At 37.4% G+C, this 24,228-nt stretch overlaps 2 protein-coding genes across 2 annotated transcripts; both read left to right on the top strand.

Annotated features, from left to right (window-relative positions):
• The first annotated feature begins 4,250 nt into the window (after positions 1 to 4,250).
• On the top strand, positions 4,251 to 5,498 carry UBTFL1 (upstream binding transcription factor like 1). The gene has a single exon (XM_061203708.1). It carries the CDS (start codon positions 4,263 to 4,265, stop codon positions 5,496 to 5,498), a length of 1,236 nt encoding a protein of 411 aa, XP_061059691.1. The 5' UTR covers positions 4,251 to 4,262.
• Positions 5,499 to 17,360: 11,862 nt separating this feature from the next.
• Positions 17,361 to 23,216, top strand: LOC133099851 (tripartite motif-containing protein 64-like). Its single transcript, XM_061203707.1, has 6 exons — positions 17,361 to 17,774; positions 18,286 to 18,381; positions 19,070 to 19,300; positions 20,067 to 20,089; positions 21,594 to 21,691; positions 22,723 to 23,216. The coding sequence occupies exons 1-6, from the start codon at positions 17,361 to 17,363 to the stop codon at positions 23,214 to 23,216; spliced, it is 1,356 nt and encodes a 451-aa protein (XP_061059690.1).
• Positions 23,217 to 24,228: the final 1,012 nt, after the last annotated feature.

Below are 24,228 nucleotides of genomic sequence, written 5' to 3'. Positions count from 1 at the left end.
GAACCTGCGTTGTAGAAGGTGAAGAGCAATGTTTCTTCAGGAAAGGTTGCAGCTTCGGTCTTTAAAGTGCCCCATGACAATCCAGCAACTGGTGATGGCTGTGAAAATGTAACACTGGTGACACGCAATACCAGAAAGCTGAGGAACCTCTGCACTCACTCTGATATAGAAGTGGGAATTTTGATTAATTTCTGTCATTTATTTGAAAGCACAATATATTAGATGGCACTGGTTTTTATTTTAACTTGGAATTTTCATATTTCCAAATGTGAAAACACTTGTGATACGATAGTCAATCTGATATGATTGGGAATATATTGATCTGCTCGTCTAAGAAATGGATTCTCTTTACATTAAGGTCACTTAAATTCAAGGGTGCCAATGTCAAAGTGAAGAGAAAATTCAATTGTTTGAATTCTCAAAACTGAAGCTTGTAGTTAAACAGAGATTAATATATTGCTAATGAATTATATTTATTAAGGATAGATGGGAGTGAGTTTTTAATAGAATAGAATATTGAACAATAATTCTGTTTAATGTAGGTATACTGTGTGTGTAATGTCATTTTTTTTTCTCAAGTTGCTCTATCAATGGGTGGTAAGAAGACTATTTTTGTGTATGAGTGCAGGAGACAAAATGCAAAGAAGTGTTTCCCCTGCCAGCTCTTAAGGTATCTGCACATTTCTCCATAATGGCAGTTTTCTATTGATATCTTATTTGTTCGTATCCGTGAGCTTCTGATGAGAGATGTTTTCTTCTTCTTTATATCTCTAACAAAATGAAGAGTCCCTGTCTTTATTGTATAATGTAGTTAATATACATTAATATAAATAAAGTCTATTGACATCACCAGAAATGAAATATTTAGCCCTTCAACCCTTTGACCCTTACATACACATTTACACTTCTCTCCCTTTCATCTTCCTATCTTACTTCCATTATATGATTGCTAGATGGATTATATCAATTATTATCTTTTGATTAAAAAAAAGACGTAGCTCAGCCAAGAGCTTTACTGTGAGTACACCTTTTTCTTATAACATCTTCATTCTGCAGTTTACAATATTCTTTTCTCCGGCTTTCTCTAAAACTATCACACACTCAATCTCACACTCTCTGAACCAAAAGCCTCTTCTCAAGATATACAAACACATTAATAATCCCTGAATGTCATCCAGAAGTTGTTTGCCCCGTTCAGGTTCAGTTTCCCACTATTGCAACACTTTGGGAACCTCAACTCCTTGTAGGTTCCATTCACCAGAGTGATAATACTGTTAGTATTACCTTCATTAAACTCTTGAGCCATCTGTGATATACTGTTTCCTGCTTTCCCAATGAATGGCATCTATTTTAAAACATATAAAACTGTCATCCTACCTTTCACTTGATTTCCCTCATCTTCCATTGAGTTTTAATTTCTCCTATGTTACACCTAATAAAACATATTAATGTATCTTATAGTATATAATTTCTCTTTTGTTTTCTAAACAGTTCTTCTTAAAACCTTTTAGTATTATTTTAATAATACTAAAATATTAGTATTAAATCTAAGTCTCTGTAATTTAGGTAAGTAACATAAACGCTCTTAATGTTTTTAGTTTCTTCATCTAAGTTCTGAGGTAATAATAAGTGTAAGATATTTGGAAAAATGCCTGGCTCCTTTGTTGCCACACAACAAAAACAACAGCACAAATGTATTTCAACCTTCATTGCTTTAAATATAGCATCTTATCTTTTAGAATAATTGGAAAGAAAGCAATTCTTCCTCTCTAGCTTCAGATATCAAATACAGTAAGTCTCTTACATACGAACCTTCAAGTTTCAAACTTTCAAAGATGCGAGCGTGCTTTCTCATTTCCAGTCACGTAAGTTAGTTCACGTGGGCGAACATTGTCATGTGCGTGCATCCTTTACAAGTGGCTGTGCTTTTGTGTACTTTACTGTACAGTACTATATAGAGTACAGTAGTACAGCACCTTTATTTCAAGCCCAGGATGTCCGGAAGCAGGCATAAAACATTGGTGATGTACCTAGTACTGCTGTACTTTTTAAGGTACTGTACTGTAAGATTTTAAATGTTTTCTTTATTTTCTGTTTTTTTTTAATGTATTATTTGTGTGAAAAGTATTATAAACCTATTACAGTACAGTACTATACAGCCGATTGTGTTAGTTGGGTACCTAGGCTAACTTTGTTGGACTTTTGAACAAATTGGACTTACGAATGTGCTCTTGGAATGGGACTCGTTCATACATAGGGGACTTACTGTATTCCACTTCTCATTTGTAAAGGCGATTTTATCTAATTTTCTACTTTCTTCTTAGTTAGCATATGTCTGAGTAGCCTTAGTCTTAGAATAGAGGAATATCCTAAGAGGCTGTTCAAGGGGCTATCGTGAGTATTTGGGGCATGATCTAGATATTAAGTTAGAAAAGACTGCCTTTTCTATCCAACTTATTGGATAAATAGATATGAGGAAATTGTATGCTGTTATCAGCTCTTACACTTGTCTAAGTTCTAGTAAATACTAGGTGTTTTGTGGGGAGTTTTCTGAAGGAGGTAATACTTTCACTGTGGCTTAAAGACTGGTAAAGTTAACCAAATAAGTACTCTAAATATTCTATAATTCTCATTAAATCCTTGCCATTTAAAGACAGAAAAATTATGGTTCAGTAGAATGCATTTATTCTAATGGACAGAGTCCAGCAAAATCTATAAATCAGTCATTTACTTAAGGTTCAAGTGTTCGTGACTAACCCATAAAGCGCTCACAGCTGGATGCAAGTCTAGACAAGCTCCTAGGCTTGTCTCGTTTCTATTTCCAGCTCCTCAACTGCACATTCAGTCCATGGTCATCTGGACTCTTCTTAGAAGGCAGCTATGCTCTGGAATCCTGTGGAGAGTTACTGTTTTAGAGAAGATTAGATTCACAGTAAAACTTAATACAACGTACAGAGAGTTCCCATATACCTCCTGCCTCCCCTGAGTAAACACACACACAGTATCCCCCATTATCGTATACTGCATCAGAATGGTGTATTTATTACAATTGAAGAACCTACACTGACACTTCATTATGACCCAAAGTCTATGGTTTTACATTAGTGTTCACTTTGGTGTTGTATATTCTATAAGTTTTGACTGATGTATAGTGACATGTATCCACCTTTATAATGTACAGAAGAGTTACACTGCCCTAAAAATCTTTTGTGATAACCTATTCATCAGTCCCCCCCACCCTAGACTGCTGGAAACCAAGGATTATTTTTCTGTCTCCATAATTCTCTTTTTCTAGAATGTCTTAGAGTTGGACTCATGAAGTTCGTATCCTTTTCAGATTAGCTTCTTTCCTTTAGTGATTTGCATTCAAATATACTCCATGTCTCTTGCTGGCTTGATCGCTCATTTCTTTTTAGCACTGAATACTATTCCATTGTCAGGATGTATGAGAGTTTCTTTATCTATTCACCTACTTAAGGACATCTTGGTTGCTATCAAGTTTTGACAATTATGAACAAAGCTGCTATAAATTACCCTTTGTAGGTTTTTTAAATGGATACATGTTTTCAACTGATTTGGGCAAATTCAAAGGAGCATGGTTACTGAATTATATGGTAAGAGGATATTTCGTTTTGTAACAAACTGCCATATTGTCTTTCAGAATGCCTGTATCATTTTGTATTCCCATCAGCAATGAATCAAAGTTCCTGATTCTCCACATCCTCTCAGGGTTTGGTGATGTTCCTGTCTGCGATTTTTGACCATTCTTACACATGTGCTGTAGTATCACATTGCTATTTTAAAGCCCTTTCTTTTTCAGGCATTTCTCTTTCATTTTAATTATTTACTTCCTCATCTTTTTCTCATATCCTTTGCTTTTTGAGCTAGTAGCCAGTCAATTATTTTGTTCACTTGTAAATAAAACAAGTGGTGAGATTGATTGGAAGACGTTGGGATGGGGCCTGAGGATTTTTAACTGTGCAAAAGAAGCTGCTTAATGCTCAACATTAATCTCAACTCAGAAATTGGGCCAGTTTTCATTCACTTTCTTAAGGGGAAATTAAATGATAGAAGGGACATATCCCTAGTGGGGTGTGCTTCTCTCATGTATCTCATAGGAGAGTAACTTTCCTTTTCTTTCTCCTCAGGAACATAGAATCTCACAAACTACAGGATTCCAGAAATAACTCACCTTCTGAATCTTGAGAGTGAAGAAGTTGGAGATTTTGCTGGGATCATATAAGTGCCCCAAAGACCTAGAAATGGTGTTGCCTAAATGTCAAGATGACTGGTCCAAAGAAGATATTGTGAAGTTATTGGAATGTATGGAGAATAACATTCCATCCAACGACAGGCACACGTTCAAAACAACCCAGTCACTGATGGACTGGGAAAAAGTAGCTTTTAAAGATTTTTCTGGGGAAATGTGCAAACTCAAATGGTTAGAGGTTTCTTATAACATGAGAAAATTTCGCACTTTGAGAGAATTAGTCCTGGAAGCAAAGGAAAATGTTAACAATCCTTACAAATGCAGAAAACGCAAGAAGCATCCTGATTTACCCAAGAAGCCCTTGACAGCTTACCTCCGCTTTTTCAAAGAGATGCGACCCCAGTACAGCCAAAAACACCCTAAACTGAGCAACCAGGAGCTGACCAAGGTTCTGTCTGAGGAATACAAGAAGCTTCCAGAGCAGCTGAAGCTGAAATATAGTCAAGATTTCCAGAAGGAGAAACAGGAGTTTGAGGAGAAAATGGCACTATTCAGAGAACAGCACCCTGATCTAATCCAGAACTCCACGAAATCTGATGTCCCCAAAGGAAGCCAAATCAAAGCACCAAAGAAGTTTCAGGGAAATGTGCAAAAAGTGGAGTCTCCCCCAGAAAACAATTTATCCATGAAGAGAAAATTCCATGGAGAGCCCAAGAAGCCACCTATGAATGGATATCACAAGTTCCACCAGGACTTGTGGTCGAGTAGGGAGCTTCAAGTGGTGCCCCTGAGGGAGCGCCTGGTGGAGATTAGTAGATGCTGGCAGCGTGTCCCACAGGACCAGAAGGACCATTATAAGAAGGAGGCTGAGGAACTGCAGAAACAATACAAGGTTGACCTTGATCTCTGGCTCAAGAGTTTGTCTCCTGAAGAATATGCTGCTTACAGAGAGGCAACCTATACTAAGCGTAAGAACATGAGCATGACAAGGGGCCCAAACCCCAAGGTTAGAAGGATGGATCTGCAGTTCCCATCATCAGGGAATCATCAAGGAGGGCCTGGACTGGAGCAGCGGCTTCAGTCTCCAGAGGTAGAATCATCAAACACTATTGGAGAACATTCTCCTGCCTCAGGGAGATCAGAAGACAACAAGAAAGATGAGGAAGAGGAGGAAGGCAGCAACTCCTCAGACCACAGCAGTGGGGATGAAGATGAAAATTGTGAGTCTGAGGACCGTGGCTCCAGCTCATCTACCACAGGGGACTCCTCTGACTCAGATTCCAACTGAGCTTTGTTCACCACCTGAGCGATGGGATAGAGAACTTCCTAGCAAATGGACATGGCATCTGCATCAAATTAAAGCATTCTTCTCCCTGTGCCCTTTCATTGCCTTCCTTCTTTCCTTCCCTCTTCAATATAAAGTAGGAAGCACCTGTTGGATAGAAGGCATCTTGTACAGTAATTTCTTTCTCCTCCCTGTAGCCCAAGTCCACTCCCAGAGAAAGTCCACGCGATAAAGATCCTTGGAATAAACAATGAGCTGATTGGGCTGCAGTGCACACTGGGCTAGACTGAGTTTCCTGAACAAAAAAGTTTTGCTCTCCTCACCTTCTGCTGCCAGAGCTGTGAGGGAGCCCCGAGGAGTCTGTGACATCTCCCTTCTCTGTGGTCCTGTCCCTCAGGACTCTTGCACGGGAAGTGGGGAGGGGGAGATTTGACTGACTGGAGCTAGGAGAGTTGCCTTTAAGAAAATTGTCAAGCTCCTGATGTCTTTCATACTGCTCTCTGAAGTGAGGAGTTGGCCCTTCCTTAATTTGTGAGTGGGCAAAAATTAGAAATTTTTTAATTTTAAATTAAATTAAATTAAAAATTCAAAAATTAGAAATTAAATTCTTAGAACCACACCATTTCCATCTGAATGAAATGCTTCTCAAAATCAGTGTCCTTTGACCCTTGGCAATAATTTTCCAGGCCATGTCTAAATTTATTCTGGTTTCTGGTCCAGCTCCTTCCAAATGCTTCAGGTTGTAAGTGAACCACGTTTTTACCATACACTTAATTTATAGGTATTATGTTATGACTTTGTACCTGTTGTGTGTATAAGTATTTTAGTCCACAGACTAGTGTTTGGGAATTCATGTACCAGTTTGACACTGCTTTTATTATTGTGATTTACTGATATATTTGAAAATGTGTTTAAAGACTGTGCCATCTCATTAAACTTTTCTTTTCTAAACATTCCTGGCTATTTTCATTTTTTCATTCTCATGGACATTAGCATCACACAAGTAGTTGTGTTTTTATATATGAAAACTGTTGACTTTTGAGAGTTCATCTTATTCCTTGATGTCTTAGTGAAATATTTTATTCTTTATAAGTGTTTTTATAAGTATAAAATAACAATCTCAGAAAATAATGGCAATATTTACAATATTGCCTCTGGTTGTGAATCATGGTTTTAAATCATACATGTTCCAATTCAGATTCTACTGTTTTATAAGCCTTGCCCCAGTTATAGGGGATACAGTGATAAAAGTATCAAATGTCAATTTTCTCATAGGTAAATTCAAATCCATCTGGGGAGAGAGGTCAATTTTCTATGCCAAAAAAACCAGTCTGAAGTATTAACCTTCTCAGTATATATCTAAAAAAATATCGTTAACTTTATTCTACAAGACCTAATTAATAATAATAGATTAGTATAGATTAACATCCTTTTTAACTGAATGATAATTTATGTACTCTCTGCAAATACTCCTGACAGACATCAAAACTCCAGCCACAGTCTGTGCCAGCCTCCTAACAGCTTTTCAGTAAACTTCAGGTGCTCTGTCTGTCCTCAGGTTAGGGTGGTGGGACCCTTAGATAGCAGACAATTAGCAGACGACAATACTGAAAAGTCCAGCCACAAAATAGGTCACAAGAATTTTCTGTGGCTCCTTTGGCCTCAGAAGCCAAGACCCTGAAGGTTCACTTACCACATGGTTCCATGCTTCTGCTGCAACCAGGACAGGAATCTAGAATCACATCCATAAGAGTGCTGTGTGTGTGTGCGTGTGTGTGTTTGGGGGGATCGGACACACTGGGGAAGACTGATTGGAATCATTGCCCTCTCTGCCATGCCCACCACACCCAAGGCTCTAGTTCCTTTGTTAAACCTGCTTCCAGTCTTCCCCACCACACTCTGGTTCCTATACTCCCTAATGTCTGGGTATGCCTCTTCCAGTGGGTTTGATGAATCTCCGGTCCTATAATTACATTCTCCACACCCACCCCCTGCAACCCTCATTCAAGGCATAGGTTAGAACACAGGATCAGAGAAGCCTGCGACCGCTCCAGCCAGAGTGGGACCATCTCACTCTGTAACTACACTGTACTGTGTTTCCTATCAAAATCTTATATTCATAAAAATAAGCCACCAATAACATCTTATAATCTTTCACATAGACTTTCTCAACAAAATGATATACACAGAAAGATATATTTAGTAGCATTGTTTACTATAGCTAAATAAATGAAGAGGATGGCTGAAAATTTTACAACGTAAAGAACAATTGAATAAAAATACTAAATTCAATTCAGCACATTATAGAAACGAAAATATTTTAAAATAATGATTTAGTCTGTGATATCTCCTGTGTGTGTGTTAACTGACTCATGAATATTTTGAAACCAATGCAGCTAACTGACAACAACAATCACCACAAAACAAATCATACACTGAAGAATATAAAATTAAAGATTAAAAGGCACTGATTTCGGTTAAGCTCACATAAGGTGATTTCAGATCCCCAAATTTCAGTATTATCATTATAAGCATTACCATATTATTAGCACTGCAATAAGAAATGTTTACTAAAATGATGCATTTATTGAGAAACAGAGTGTATCTTCAGGTCATCCTCTGGTTAGGCAATTCTGTGTAGTAGGCCTAAAATGAGAGAATTTTTATGTTTTTTAGACTTTTTTATGCTAAATGGCATATGGCCTTGTAATGGATTTCTGGGGTGTCAACCTGGCTAGGCTGAACTACAGGGATTTAAGGGAGCACACCAGCCACTTTGTAGCACACTCACATCTCTTGCAGCTATTCAAGCAAATGCTAATCTAGGTGCTGCTGTGAAGAGGTTTTGAGGATGTAAACTTCCGATATTGACTCTAAACTAGGGACATTATCCAGGTGCACCAGATTTAATCAACAGGAGGCCTTTAAAGGAAAGTTTGAGACTCCCTGAATAAAATCCCAAACAACAAGTGGATCTACATTACTCCCATTGCCCCTGACTGCCTGTGGAGAACAACTTTGTCCTGAACAAGTTCAGCTCCAGCCTGCTTGTGTTTTCCCTCCCTGAGTAACTGCCTTACTGTTCTCAGAGTTGCTTAGCCAGTTTCCATAACCATCACACGAAGCAATTCCTTACAAATGACAATTTTCTCTCTCTCTTTCTCTCCTTCTCTCTCTCTTTCCTACTGTTTCTCCTTTTCTAGTTGAACACTGACTGATACAAATCTGATAAATTTATCATAATTATTAGGATAATTTGACCATAAATCTTAGAGTCCATTGGCTGACAACTCCTCTCCTGGAAATATTAAGATAGACACTCCTAAAATTTTCTTCTTCATTATGAATTTTCTTATGAAAACACAAACCTTTGTTATACAAAGAAAAATAAGGTTAATTTATATAGAAAATATATATATTCAGTATGAAATATATATGTATTCATATATACAAGAGGAATTTGTATGCAAATGACACTCAGGAGATTTGAAATCATGATAGATTCTCTACTTTTTCCTCCAACAATCCCACTATCTCATTCAGTTTCCTGTCTGTCACATTCCTAACCCCGAACTGGGCAAATGGTCCAGAAAGTTACAGCTCTTTAATGGAAAGATTTAAGAGATATTTTTTCTTGATTCCCAAATTTATTTCACTTAATATCTTTCCATTTTACCACAAACGCTTCAGAGTGAGAGCTTTGCAAGTTAATAGGATATATTGAGATTAAAAGCTTATTGCCTTGGAATAGTTTAGGAAATTTTAGAACGTTTCTTAAAAACTGAGTTTCTAGTTGGAGTAAAGATTGTAATGATAAACAAAAGCCTCAGTTACATAGAGTTGGGAGACCAGGACAGGTGGGGTCTCTCATGTCCTGGGAACAGAGCAGAGCCCACCAAGAAGAAGAAAGACTACTTTCCTGGAAACAATCAAGCCAATGAAAAGCCAAAGAATCTTTGTTTACTATAGACTTCCCACTTTCCTTTACCATTTATAGAAGAGTTCTTCTTAAAAGACAGTAAAATATTACTTATTTGCTTCAGCTAAAACCACAGCCTCAGATATGGAGTTCCCAGGCAACCAGTCAGGTTCCTGATTTATTTCTCATTATTTGTGTTCCGTGTAAAAGAAAGGCCGGACAGGGACAACTCATGTGAGTATGAGGGAACACTTGACAACATTCAAAAAACTGACAGCATTACTTTCAGCATCAAGGAACACACCAGAAGCTTCTCTGTGTAAGGACAAAACATTGGAAATGTGGTCAAAAGACTGTGAGGAATATCCTCCTTCACACGTAAGAAATATGTCTTTGAATTCAATCAGTGTGCAATCTTTCTTATCCAGAAATCCTGACACATGCCTGGAGCTCAATGCCAGGAGCCCTCTACATCCTGCACCCAGTAAACTTTCTATACAGGTGAAGCTCTTGGTTCCCCCTACATGAAAACAGTTAGATCTTTCAGAATTCAAAGATGCATCTTGATGATCATGTCAACATCTCCAACTTCTCACATTGTCTAACAGCCTGTGATTGTAGTTGGTTATTTTGTTATTTTAGGAACTTTACACTGTGGAAACAAAAGAAAAGTCCAGTAAAAATCAATTTTAAATTTCAAATTGTCTTTGACATAAGAGGGTCGAGCTAGAATCTTCCTGGGGAAAAGATAAACAAACAAAAAAACAGGCTAAGACTTCATGGGCAGTTCTGGCTGGAAAAAAATTAGACTCAAGCACTACCAGCAAATTGGCAGAAGAAACAACATCTAACCACAATGGAAAAACTTCCTGAAAACTCTGAGATCATAAAGGGGAGGGAGATCATGGCTACTTCTCTCTGGTTACTTTTCATGGCACATGAAAATTTGTGATCTGTGCATTGCTGCAAGTCCATAGCAATATAACTTACCTCCACTGCTTCTTCTTGGGTCAAGGGAGAAGGGGACCATTTTTAGACCTAAATAATTGGTGATCACATTGCCAGGGTTATCATGTGATGCTAGTTCAGAAAATTTACACTTAAGAAGAAAATCTAAATGTACCTTATTAGAGGAAATTTCCTACCAGTAATTTTCTGCCTTTTAATCCTGGTCACATAGGAGGTCTAGTTTTCCTCTGCCTGTTTGTTGCCCTCCAGGTTTGGGTCTATATACTGCTTCATCAATGACCAACTTGCATTATTTTGTTGTTCTTAAAAATGATTTATTTTATTTTTATTCATGTATTTTTATGATTGTATCAAGTATAGTGTTCATTGTAAAAAATTTAATTACTAAGAAGTTTTTAAGGAAAAATTTTAAAAAGTAAAGCACTCAATCATAATTACTAATTGCACTTAATTTGAAATTCGAATGTCCTGAATTAATTTGTAGTTTTCTGTGACTCATTGAGCAACTGACATTGTATCTGTGAATGATTCTAGGTTTTGAGCAATGCTTTTTCAAAAAATTTATTTTTTCTCATTATAGAAAAATTGTACTACAGTTTTGAATCACTTTATCATTTCACTAGCTTTTATGGAGATTTATCTGTATTACCATAGTAGAAATATGACTGTAAATGCCTATTCACAGGCTGCTCTCCTCTCCTAAACTGAAGATCAGTAAAGAGGGAAAGATTGTCAATGCAGAACCATTATTGAAGGACCTGCAAGTGTGGTTCCACCAAAGGGCTATACTCATCTCAGAAGTGGTTGAGCCTGTCCATCAGTCCAGTGATGGCTCCTGGACTCAGTTCTGGGTTCACAGGCTGGCATATGGACAGCAGCACTGGCTCATTCCTGCAACGAGATTCCTACAAGAGTTCTTCTTTTGGGTGCCACAGGCTCCAACACAGTGTTTACAGTGACATACACTTTCACCTGAACATGTTTCATCAAAACCTTTTTTTCGTATTGTAGTGTATGTGCACAAATATCAATAGATTTGTACAATTCTTAGAAAATCTTCCTAACTTTTCTCTTTGCTTGTCTGCTTCCACCCTCCTGATCCCTATGGTTCTTACCCACCTACCCACCCACCCCAATGTCCTCAGCCTGCCTTTTGTCTGTAGAAATATTTTAGTCAAAGAATAAATTTAATCAGAGAAGTGAGAAAATGCAGAAACAAAGGAAAATCCATCAAATGGGACAAAATAATAATAGCTTAGTCATTAAACAAAATCAAGGATCTTGGGGCTTCCCTGGTGGCGCAGTGGTTGAGAATCTGCCTGCCAATGCAGGGACCACGGGTTCAAGCCCTGGTCTGGGAAGAGCCCACATGCCGCGGAGCAACTAGGCCCGTGAGCCACAATTACTGAGCCTGCGCGTCTGGAGCCTGTGCTCCGCAACAAGAGAGGCCGCGATGGTGAGAGGCCCACGCACCACGATGAAGAGTGGCGCCCACTTGCCGCAACTAGAGAAAGCCCTCGCACAGAAACTAAGACCCAACACAGCCAAAAACAAAAATTAATTAATTAATTAATTAAAATTATTAAAAAAAAAATCAAGGATCTTTAGCTCCTCTTCAAGGGCTATAGGTGATATTCTGAGCCATATCTGTTGAGCTGGTTTGTAGATACTGAAACCCCCACCAGGTGGAAGAGTTTAACTACATGATGACCAGACTGCAGCCATGACATAAGCTGCCACAATTCCAAAAACTGGTCTCAAAGAAAAGGGAGCAAACCGACATTGGAACTGAAGATTAAGAGTACTTAATAAGATGACGCTGATCAGACCACTGCATGACCAATTTCAACATGACTGTCAGAGCTGACTGTGCTGTTTCTACATGGATTCCCCTCCTTCCCCCTATACACACCTGAAACTCCCCATCTAAAAGTTCCTTCCCCCAGATTGTCAGGGGAGAATGGGCCTTTGGACATGTGGGACCTCTCCCACAGTTTCTGGCCTCCAAAATAAAGCAAACTTTCCTTGCCACCAACCTTCCCTCTGGAGTGTTGGTGTTCAAACAGTGAGTGGCCAGACCTGCCTTTCGGTTAATGCTACCTGGTAGCTGTCATCTAGCAATTTACCCAGTGAATCCTTCAAAACTTACCTCTGCAACATAAGAGGAGGGAAAATAAGCTGGACAAACTTCTGATAAAGGGAACCAGAAAATCATATTCATTACAATGAAGATTGGGGTACATGTATCTTTTCCAGTTAGTTTTTTTGTTTTCTTCAAATAAATACCCAGAAGTGGAATTGCTGGATCATGTGGTAGTTATGAATCATATGGTAGTAATGTACCACTACCTTGAGACTTTGAAGATTTGATTAACTTTAAAAACATTTTAAATGCATTTTTTTTCTTGAGTATTTCATTTTACAGTCTATTAAGGTAAGTGTAATGCCAAGATTTCTGTGACTTCGGGTCTCTCCATTAAAATTTCTAAAATTCCTGAGGTACGCAGTCTTATTTTCTCTATCAGTTTCATTCTGTTAAGATATGTATGCATTTACATTTAGTATGTTGTAATAGAGAATTTGTTGTGCCTATGAATTTGACAGGTAGCCTATTTCGCATTCTTGCTAAATAATAATAATCTCCATTTTCCATCTGATTTTGGTTACATTTAATAAGCTTTTAAACTGTGGTAGACCATGCTTTTATTTATGACCTTGTACCTCTATTGTACTTACACAAACAGATATATTTCAAGCAGGTAGGTTTGTTCTACTTGTTTGGAATTTATCTGTACATATTGCAGACATAAAGCTTCTTCTAATAGGTGAACTAGATGGGAAGGCCTATATTAGGCTGTGAGTTTTACAAAGAAAATTATAAGATGTGCAGAGTCTATCCAACAAGATTCTCTCATTTAGTAAGGAAGCTTTAAAAATAAAACCATGAAAAAAGATTTTAAAAGTGAGACTTGATGAAGGAACATGATTAAGTAGATGCATATCAGAGAGAAGAGAATCCCAAGTCTGCCAGTGAGAAGAACCCTGTGCTCTTGTTTTAACTCATTAGGCTGGGTAAACGTGTCAGGTGTTCTTTGACTTCCAGCTACCTTAGAAATCAAGTGAATAGACAAGACATAGAATAACGGTTGCACAGCATTCTAAGAGAGATTAGTTTTATTAAAAGAAAACAGAAACAAATTTATACAATTAAGATATCAAACCTTTTAGGAACAAAATTGAGTCATTTGTTGAGACGTGGATGGATCTAGAGACTGTCATACAGAGTGAAGTAAGTCAGAAAGAGAAAAACAAATATCGTATATTAACGCATGTATGTGGAACCTAGAAAAATGGTACAGATGAGCCGGTTTGCAGGGCAGAAGTTGAGACACAGATGTAGAGAACAGACATATGGACACCAAGGGGGGAAAACTGCGGTGGGGTGGGGATGGTGGTGTGCTGAATTGGGCGATTGGGATTGACATGTATACACTGATGTGTATAAAATTGATGACTAATAAGAACCTGCAGTATAAAAAAACAAACAAAACAACTAATACTAAACTTTCATTGGGTTATTTGTATGGAAATATGTTAATATAAATGTTTCAGACATTACATGAAATTTCTAAAAATCTTAAAAAAAAGAAAGAAAGGTTCCTTTATTCCCGGTTTTCTTGGTGTTTTTAACATATATATCATTGTTGAGTTTTGTCAAATGGTTTTCCTGCATTTGTTGAGATAACCATTTTTTTTTTTCTAATTTATTCTGTAAATTTGATGAGCTACACTGATTACTTGGTAACTAGTAAAGCTTTGCCTTTCTGGGAAAAAAAAAAAAAGATATCAAACCTTTTAAAAAATCAATCAATATGTTTCATAAAGGAAGGTGAAGTTACAGAAAATCAAGTGGGCACTAAATGAACAATCTCAGTTATTGGCATTCCTGACACCTGGGGTCAGATTTTTTGACCTGTCCCTGATCAGAGGTGTCCAGAGCAAAGAAAAGGTTTGAGAGGAGAGGAGAAGGAGCAGGAGAGGAAACTACAAATGAGGGAACTACTGGCCACGTTGACAAAGCTCAGGACACCACCATCGTAATCCAGGAACACCCACACGTGGCCCAGAGGCCTTCTGACATATTGAGATGATAGTGGGGAGGAGGTAAAGAGACTGCACTGGTTGTTCCCTTTGATGCAAAGAAGTAGAAAAATTCCCTCCGAGACAAGTACCATGTCACTCTTCCTTGTCCAAGTATCATTACAAAATCCAATCGCCCAGCTGCAACAGCCCGCCACATCCACCTCCCACTGATGCTGACCAGAAGTGAATGACTCAGCTCCCCAGGCAAGAAAATATTCAGATCTCAGAACCTAGAAAACGGTACAGATGAACCGGTTTGCAGAGCAGAAATTGAGACACAGATGTAGAGAACAAACATATGGACACCAAGAGGGGAAAGCGGCGGGGGTTGGGGGTTGTAGTGTGATGAATTGGGTGATTGGGTTTGACATGTATACACTGATGTGTATGAAATGGATGACTAACAAGAAAATAAATAAATAAATAAATAAATGAACATAAAAAAGAAAATTCTCTTCACCAGAAAAAGTATTTGTAACTATGCAGTGTGACGAATGTTAACTAGACTTATGGTGGTGACTATTTCATAATATATATGAATAACAAATCATTCGGCTTGTATATCTGAATCTTATATAATGTTATATGTCAATTATACCTCCCGAAAAACCAATTTTCTTTATTCATTTTATTAAAGATAATTATTCACATAAATATTGTAAAAGTAGTTACTACATTATATTTATATTTTAATATGAATATATCCATTGATGTATATGTTATATATATAATATATATAAAGTATTCTGATTAAAAGTATTTACAAATATATGAGTCCAAAGAATAGGTTTTATTTTGACATAAACCATTTATTACACAGTACTCATAAAATATTAAAGGTAAGAAAAAGCTTAGCACAGTTAATTTCACCAATTATTATATATACAATTATTTAAACCACATTTGAATGCCTAGTTGCCCTTTTATATGAGAAATGTATATAGTGTAGGTGTGTCAATTATTCCAATTAATGTTTTATTTTCAAGCATAATCAGATAAACAATGGCTAGAAACATCATTAGCTATTACAAATTTTAAAAGTAGAGTAAGAATATACATTTTAAAAATTATGAAGTCATTGCTTGAAGAATAAAAAATCATTTCATGAAATCATTTCTTCAGTTCAAATGTATTTTGAAACAACTTGTGTGGGGTCAACCTTCTTCCATTTACCCTAAAGGAAGTCTGTATTCTTTTAGGGTCTTACCCCTCAGGTGTTGTTTTCTATATGCTGCAAACCCAATCAGCTGTTTTCACACCTTCCTGTCTGAAGGTTGTATCCAATCTCAGGAAGTAGGTGTGGCCTCAGGTGAGTCTGATCCTTTAAGAAGCACCTTTGTCCAGAGGTGACTGATTCTCCAAGGTAGACTGAGGGAATGTGCAGCTGCCAAGCTTTGGAGAGTTCTTGTTGACCCTGACCTCCACAGGCTACCAGGACGTCCAGACTTCCAGAGGTGAGACCACTCACAGTAGACTCTGGTAAGCAAGGAATTGATTGCAAATATCTTCATGCCTACTTTCCCTTATGCAAATACTTTTCATTTACCTCTTGGCCTGCTTGGGTCTTGTCCAAGCAAACAAGTAGTTTTCTTCGTTTTATTTCAATGACATCAATATTTAAAGTATCTGTAACTAGAGCAATTGCAATAAATTGATATTTGTAATATTGTTATTTAATAATTTTTATTTCATTACCTTATGTGGTATTAGATGTTTTTAGGTCTTAAATTTTCCCATTTATATGTATCTATGGAACACATAAAACACCTAAAATGCTGAATGTAATGTAGATATTACATGGTCTTTGTACAGATCAACATGAGTTAAATGTATTGAACTAATTATGATACATTTTTGTAAGGTCTTATTTGCTATCTGTTGAAAGCCTTCGGTTTGCAGTCTAGATTTGAAAAGTATTCAGACTAGATCCAATCACCTGGTAGGGACTCCCAAGAAGTGGCATTGATCATATGAGAAAATATCAGTAACACAGGTCTATGGTCATGCTTCCATCAATTGCATCTCTGGATATTCTAGTGTAGAGAGGAAATTGCTGTGTAAATTATAATGTTTTGGGGGGGGTGGTTGGTTTTAAAAATGGATTTTTACTGATTATCGTTGTAGCTTGAACATTCACCAGTTTGAAATGTGAAGGTGCTCTGATGGTCTGAAAAGACTGGGAAAAAATGTTTTCCTGAGCTAGAAATAGCATACTTTTTCCTTGAGAGGAAGAGTTTTGCTATTTAAGTTGGAAGGAAATACTCAACTGTTTATAGTTTTAGGACTCCAAAATTTCAGTCAACATTGATTAAATTGAACAAGCTTAAATTATATGTAAACAATTTTGTCTTTGGAAAAGGGTATCTGTCACTTGGGAGATAGGAGGCATAGAGACCATTAGCATAGAGATGAAGTGTGTGCATGTATGGGTACCAGTCATGGAGAGAGAGAGAGAGAAAGAGATTGAGATTCTCTATGTGCTTCTGCACCAATCAGCTATTAAAAAGAACTCTGGCGTCATCCTGTCTCTTAGCCTTTGCTCTAATAGTTAAGCTTTTCCATGTAATTTAGGTATGACTGAGACCATGGCTTATTTTAAACAATAAAGTTGCTAGGTAGTCTCTTCTCTAATTTCATCATTTGTGTTATAGCATGAACCCAATCTGTCTGTATTCACCACTTCTAGGTTTGTACTGGGGGTAAGCAAATAGGTAAATCAGATAGAGTTCAAGCAGACAAGCTTTGTCCAAAGGCTGTTTTTTGTTTTGTTTTGTTTTTTCTAATCAGGGTAAAAGAATGATTACTCTTGCTTTTTCTCTTTAATTTCTAGAAACATGGATTCCGAAGGATTCATGCAAGCCTTCCAGAAGGAACTAACCTGCTCTGTCTGTATGAACTACTTCATAGACCCCGTCACCATAGACTGTGGGCACAGCTTTTGCCGTCCCTGCCTGTACCTCTGCTGGGAGGAAGACCAGACTCCAAAGAGCTGCCCTGAGTGCAGGGGACTATCAGAGAAGCCAGATTTCAAAACCAATATTGTACTCAAGAGTCTGGCTTCCCTCGCCAGACAGGACGCAGCTAAACAAACCAACAGCTCGGAGGCGCAGATCTGCGTGACACACAAAGAAGCCAAAGGACTCTTCTGTGAGGTTGACAAGACCCTGCTCTGTGGCCCCTGCTCTGAGTCCCCAGAGCATGCAGCTCACGGCCACAGTCCAGTACAATGGGCTGCTGAGGAATACCGGGTAGGTGATGCTTCTAAGGCAATTAGGAACCTATAGGCTCCTAAATCAGAGAGAAAGATGAAGATGATAATGAAGTTGATGGGGATGGAGATGGTGGAGGTGGGGATTTTTCAGTGTGGGTCCCAAGATAGAAATGTATCATTTCAATGTTGTTGCCCAATTGTCCAAACATGTGGAAATGCTGCATCCTGGGGCATGTGGCAGCACCAGGCATACTGGCTTCTGATGTGAGCTTGAGGCTTTCTCAGTCAGGTTATATAAACATATGAGTCTCAGTTTCTTAGGAAATGGATTCCATCATCTGTAAAGTTCTTCCAATTTTCCAGGACACATCTCTGTCATTTCTGATATTCAAAATATTAGAATCAGACTAGATTAATGTGGAAAAATCTGATCACTTCATTTTAAATCACGATTACTGGTTTTTCAATGACTCCCTTTGCTCATAATTAAGGGGATGAAATTTACAGTATCATCATCTGTGTCACTAAAGCTTATGGGTATTTTGCAGGAGAAACTTCTAAAGAGAATGGGCTCTTTATGGAAAATGACACAAGAAATGCAAAACAATCTGAATCTGGAAACTCACAAAACTCAGTCATTAGAGGTAAGGATGAAAATATTCCTTTTCATTTCTATGAATATTGACATAATTCTAGCTTAGACTTTTAGCTCAGTTTAAGTTCCCAGTTAAAGGACAGTGGTCTCTTCCCTGGAGAGGTAGTGGTTTCAAATGACATATCAGTGATCACAAATATACAGGCCAATACAAGCTATTTCAAATAATGCTAGTATATGGGAAAACCAGGGCATGAAAATTATTCATAGTCCAAATTTTGAAGATTTGGATAAACTTTCTCAGATATGGATGATAAGGGAACATTACACTCAGTGTGGCTCTAAAGGAGAGGAGAGGAATAGAGTAGTACCTAGAGGAAAAATAAAGAATATTTTTTAAACTGTATAATATGGGGTTTACATAATTTAAAAAATATATTTAGGAAAGTCAGGCAAAGGAACAAAAAGAAAAGAAGATTCAAGTAAGAGACAAAATAAATAATGGACTAAGAACCCTGAAGAAACCTCCTAGGGAGAGAGCCTGGGACCCCTCGGATGGCTTGATTTAAACAGGGAAAGAAACTAGGAATATAGAGAAAGGATGGGCTGGAAGGACCCTTTGAGGTGTGAGGCAGAAAGTTTGTCAAGAACTTTCCCGATGACAGTAAGGAAATAATATTTGACATTTTCTGTTGAGAATGAGGATGAGTGATTCTTTGAATCCACTATCTCTGCAGAACTATGTGGCCATAAGAAAGGCAATGATCAAAGTTCAGTATCAGAGGATCCACCTGTTTCTCCGGGAAGAGGAGCAACTCCATCTGGAGGCACTGGAGAAAGAAGCGAAGGAGACTCTCCAACAACTCAGGGAGAGTGAATTCAGAATGACTCAACAGAAAGAGAGTCTGAAAGAAATGTACAGAGAGCTGACTGAGATGTGCCACAGGCCAGACATGGAGCTGCTCCAGGTGAGAAGGGAGGCTCCATCCTCAGAGACAGAAGTACTGTTCTGGGCACCGTTGCCATGACATTGAAATGTTACCTGCATATACTCTTATCTCAGCTAAGGGATGATGCTCCTTGACTCCCATTATCTTATTTGTCCAATCCCTTATTTCTCATAGTCTAGTAATCTTTGGGAGTTTTTTTTTTTTTAATCCTTTTATTAGCTAACATAGGACAAAATTATTTCGGTGTGATCAGGGGGACTGTCCACACAGATTATCCAAAGCCAGCAAAATTCTGTAGCCAGGAAAAGTTAACTTTGTTGGAATAATTTTCAATATATGTTCCCCTAATCCCTTGTCACTCTGTTATCCCATACTTACTGAAGACATTGAGGTTTTGCCCATTGTCTAGAAAAATTTAGAACTGGTAATCAATTTCAGTGTATTCTATAATTCATTTTGTATGGTCCCCTGTTTTGCTTTAATTGTTATCATAAATGATGAGATCTCTCCTTGGGAATAGAACAGGGCAATGAGTGACATTGGGGACCTAGATGTTGTTGCATCATAACACAGACTCTTCCTGGCCTTCTTCCTTCCGTAATGCGCCCTGACTAAGTCCATCATGTTTTAGTTTAGGTTCTGTTATTAAGATAACCTCTAATTGTTCCTTAGAGAAGAATCAGAGAATAAATACTTTAATGAAAGGAACAAACAAGAATACTAAAGAAGATGCAAAAGGACAGAACTCTGATGATTAACATCATCTTTTTTTTTTTCCTTGCAGGACTTGGGCAATGTATTGGAAAGGTGAGTTTACACTAAAGATTTCTGATTTCTGAGAATGTTTCTGTCTTTTTGATGAAGTAAATGTACAGTCATCCCTTAGTACCATGAGGATTTGGTTCCAGGCCCTCCCCCATACCTAAATCTGAGGATGTACAATCCCTTATACAAAATGACATAGTATGTACAAATAACTTACAAACATTTTCTGGTATCCTTTAAATCATCTCTAGACTACTTCTAACACCTATTATGATGTAAATTAAATGCTATGTAAATAGTTGCCTGGTGTGTGGCATTTTCAAGTTTTACTTTTTGAAATTTCCTGATTTTTTTTCTGAATATTTTCCATTCAGATTTCACAGTTTCAAATCACGATTGAATCCACAGGTGTGGAATCCTAGGAAATGGCAGATGGACTGTACATTTTTTGAGCTATTAACATTGTTTTTGTGGCTGTTTTCTATTTTATTTCAAAAGAGTTCTGAAGGCCTTCTACTCCTTGGTCTCAGAAGTTTCCTGCTCATTTGGTTGATTTCAAATATACCTAAAAGGCTTCTGACATTCTGGACTTTGTTCCACCTCTCTAGCCTTACCACAATAAAACGTACTGAATGAAATTTTCTAAGCTGTAATACAGGAAGAACCTACCTGAGTGAGTTGGAAGGTGAATAATACTGGAAAGAGGTAGATTCCCTAAGAGTGGGAAGAAGGGCTGTGATTTTGTTCCTAGAAGTAGCAGTGACTCAACCTGTTCCATCACTGAAAGCCCCCTTGTAGGCTGGACCTCCGAGGGAATGGCTTCCTGGTGCACACTGGGAAGTTAGACTTTCAGGACAAGGGCAGCCAGGCTGGAACTGGATTCCCTTGCTGGGCTGACAAGAGCAAAGCTGTCTGGCTCAGTGTACTCTTCCTTTTGGTGACTACTTGCTGACTGAAGTACAAAAGCTTTGCCTGAATTTGTGCTCTCTGTAAAATGCCCAGGATCTTTGCATCACCTGAGATGGAATAGAGCAGGTAAACAAACCTCAAAATTTCTAGAAATAGAATAATGACTAAAATGAATGGGGCATTTGAAATTTGATATAATTTATATTTTGCAAAAAAGTAAGGTAACATATTTTTTTATCCCAAGATTGTAGAATATAATGAATGCCCAATTAACCAAAAATGGGAGAATTCTGATGAAATATCTTGGATTAAAAACGGCTTCTTTTGAAGATTAGGATTGACATGTATATGCTACTATGTATAAAATAGATAGCTAATGAGAACCGACTGTATAGCACAGGGAACTCTACTCAATGCTGTGTGGTGACCTAAATGGGAAGGAAATCCAAAAAAGAGGGGATATATATATACATATAGCTGATTCACTTTGCTGTACAGCAGAAACTAACACAATATTGTAAAGCAACTCTACTCCAATAAAAAAATATAATAAACTAAATTTAAAAATGGCTTCTTTTGTAATGGTTGTGTGATTAACCTTCAGCCCTGAAGTGTAACTGATATCATTTTTTTACAGGACTGATTTGGTACAGATGCAAAAGCCTCAGCCAGTGAACCCAGAGCTCACTTCCTGGCCTGTCACTGGAATCCTAGACATGCTGAACAACTTCAGAGGTAAGAGTCAGCGCTTTGGTGATCAGGCCTCCATTTCTTTGGTGGTTCTTGGGAAGGAGGCTTCTTTGATTTTATTTTTTCTGACATGAAGTTAGTACATGACTTTCCAAAGTTGTTATAGCTTTTCTGCCAATACAGTCATGCTACAAAGAACAAGGCTGAACTTTGCAACCTATATTTTACTGCAAATGCAAAGCAAGATACATATTTTTAGTTACATCTGAAATAGGCAGAGCAAGAAGAGAGCAACTGGCTTGATCAGCTAGTTATAAAGAAATAGAATATTTAGTTCTCAGAGTAGCAGTTAATGTTGTATGTTTATTCAGTTTATTTCACTCTTGAAAGGTTATATATGGCATTGCTGGTTTTAATTTGTTCTATATTACAATTGTGTTTATCATGCATTATACAAAGAATATTTCTTATTTCTATAATTACTAACTTTTGACAAAATAGACTACAATTGGCTTAGGCAGAATCATTGTAATGCTGTTAGATCAATCTCAAAATAATTGAAAGGTGAGGGATATGTGAACATGGTTAGTCATAACATGCTTTTAGAAACTTCCAAACTATTCATTGATGGATTTCTATCAACATTTTTGCTTTGAAAACTTGCTAGGTAGAGACTCTAGCCCAACAAATACCTGCATAATATCAAAGTGCTCTCTATATATTAAACAGTGTTAAAGACAAAAGACACAAGAAAAGTTTTCTAAAGTAAAGAAAAAAATAAAATTTTATGTGTCCTGAAATAAACTATCAAGAATTTGACATTAAATCAGACTTCACAGAGTTCATGATATGTCTGTATGTTTTTTTCTTTTTCTATATGATTTGAGGTGTTTCTATGTGCTGTAGAGATAGTTATAACTCTTGTTCTTCATAGAAGAGCCAGTCTGAGCTCCCTTTTGTCTTCGTTTTGTATTTCCTTGGAGGAGGGAAAATGAAAAGACTCATTGGGTAGAGAGCCTCTGCCTCTCAGGCCATGGAAATCCCACTTGTTGACCACATTTTTGCTCTTTCTGCAGTGGATAACGTTCTGAGTCAGAAAACGACCATTCACAATGTGAGCCTTTCTGAGGATGATACAACTGTGATATACGGAGATGACCATCATGGCGTTTCCAGAGAGCCCCAGGGTGCAGAGAGTTTTGTGGCCTGGGGAGCTGTGGTCTTCACCTCCGGGAGGCATTACTGGGAGGTGGATGTGACACACTCCTCGAACTGGATTCTGGGAGTCTGTAAAGATATCTTGCCAAGCAATACTGTTATCAGTATTGATTCTGAAGAAGCATTTTTGCTATTTTCTATGAAAGTGAACAATCATTATATTCTGTCCACGAACTCCCCACCCTTAATTCAGTATGTGCAAAGGCCTCTGGGTGGGATTGGAGTGTTTCTGGATTATGACAATGGAATTGTGAGCTTCTATGATGTTTGCAGAAGTTCCCTCATATATAGTTTCTTTCCTTCCTTCTTTTCCTCCCCTCTGAAGCCTTTCCTTTGCCTTAGGTCTCCATGAATAGTCAAGTTCCGTGACCATTTATTAGATGAACTTCTCGTCGGAGGAAGTTACTGTCCTGAAACCTCATGTGAGGCTACAGGATGATACTTGACTGTCTCTGAGCCTATTGTAATTTAATGGAATATAATGATGGTATGTTTATAAAATGGCATAACCATGTTGAATGTATAAATTTGTTAATTAAATGATCTATTAATAAAAACTATTTATTATGGAGCATTTCTAGAATATAATCAACAGATATTCTTTTTTTTAAAATAATATTTGTATTAAAATAAAAATTATATATCATAAGGTCCATTTACATTTTAAGCAATGTGTTTTTCTTCCATAGTTGAACCATATTGGGGTAGAAGAATGAAGTGGTATATATCTCAGCCTAGTAAACAAAAGGAATAGCTCAGTTTTTTTTCCAAGTGTGACTTAGTTGGTCGGATCCATGTCTTTGACAGATTTGGTCAAACCCTTTCTCTTTGTCAAACATTTAGACTTTCTCTAAACCCTAGTCATTCAGCACATCACAGCTCATCCACAGCTTTTCCAGAAAGTCTTCCCTGACTCCACAGACCAGTATAGTTCCTCTTATAACACACTCTCTGAGCATATGTCATCTCATCCTAATATTCAACAAACTTTCCCCAAATTACTAGATACTTTTTACTACCAGACTGAAAATTCTGAGAGAGTAAGGATGGCCTTTGACTTATCTACTACTATATTCCCACTATCCAATGAAGCACTTAGAACATAACAAAAATAAATATAAGGCAAATGAATGAACAAATACATGAGTGAAAGAGCTAATACGCAGAAAAAGTATTCTACCATCATTAAAATTTCCTAAAATGTAGCTAACATAATACACATAAAATACTAATGAATAATGTCAACCAAAGACAGGAAATTGATTTGCGGATTCACAACCTGTGAAAATTACATCCTAAAGTTTGAGATATCAAGAGCTATAGAATAATATTGTTTTATACAATCGATTTTGAGATTTCCCTAC

The sequence above is a fragment of the Eubalaena glacialis genome, chromosome 10, assembly GCF_028564815.1.
Source record: "Eubalaena glacialis isolate mEubGla1 chromosome 10, mEubGla1.1.hap2.+ XY, whole genome shotgun sequence".
Taxonomy (NCBI): domain Eukaryota; kingdom Metazoa; phylum Chordata; class Mammalia; order Artiodactyla; family Balaenidae; genus Eubalaena; species Eubalaena glacialis.
The sequence above is the reverse complement of the archived record's forward strand: the minus strand, read 5'-3'. Positions and strand labels throughout refer to the sequence as shown.

Coding starts and splice junctions, on each gene's coding strand:
- LOC133099851 (XM_061203707.1), top strand. CDS start 17,361: ATGGATTCCGAAGGATTCATGCAAGCCTTCCAGAAGGAACTAACCTGC. Junction 19,301..20,066: donor CAGACATGGAGCTGCTCCAG/GTGAGAAGGGAG, acceptor TTTTCCTTGCAG/GACTTGGGCAATGTATTGGA. Junction 20,090..21,593: donor TTGGGCAATGTATTGGAAAG/GTGAGTTTACAC, acceptor ATTTTTTTACAG/GACTGATTTGGTACAGATGC.
- UBTFL1 (XM_061203708.1), top strand. CDS start 4,263: ATGGTGTTGCCTAAATGTCAAGATGACTGGTCCAAAGAAGATATTGTG.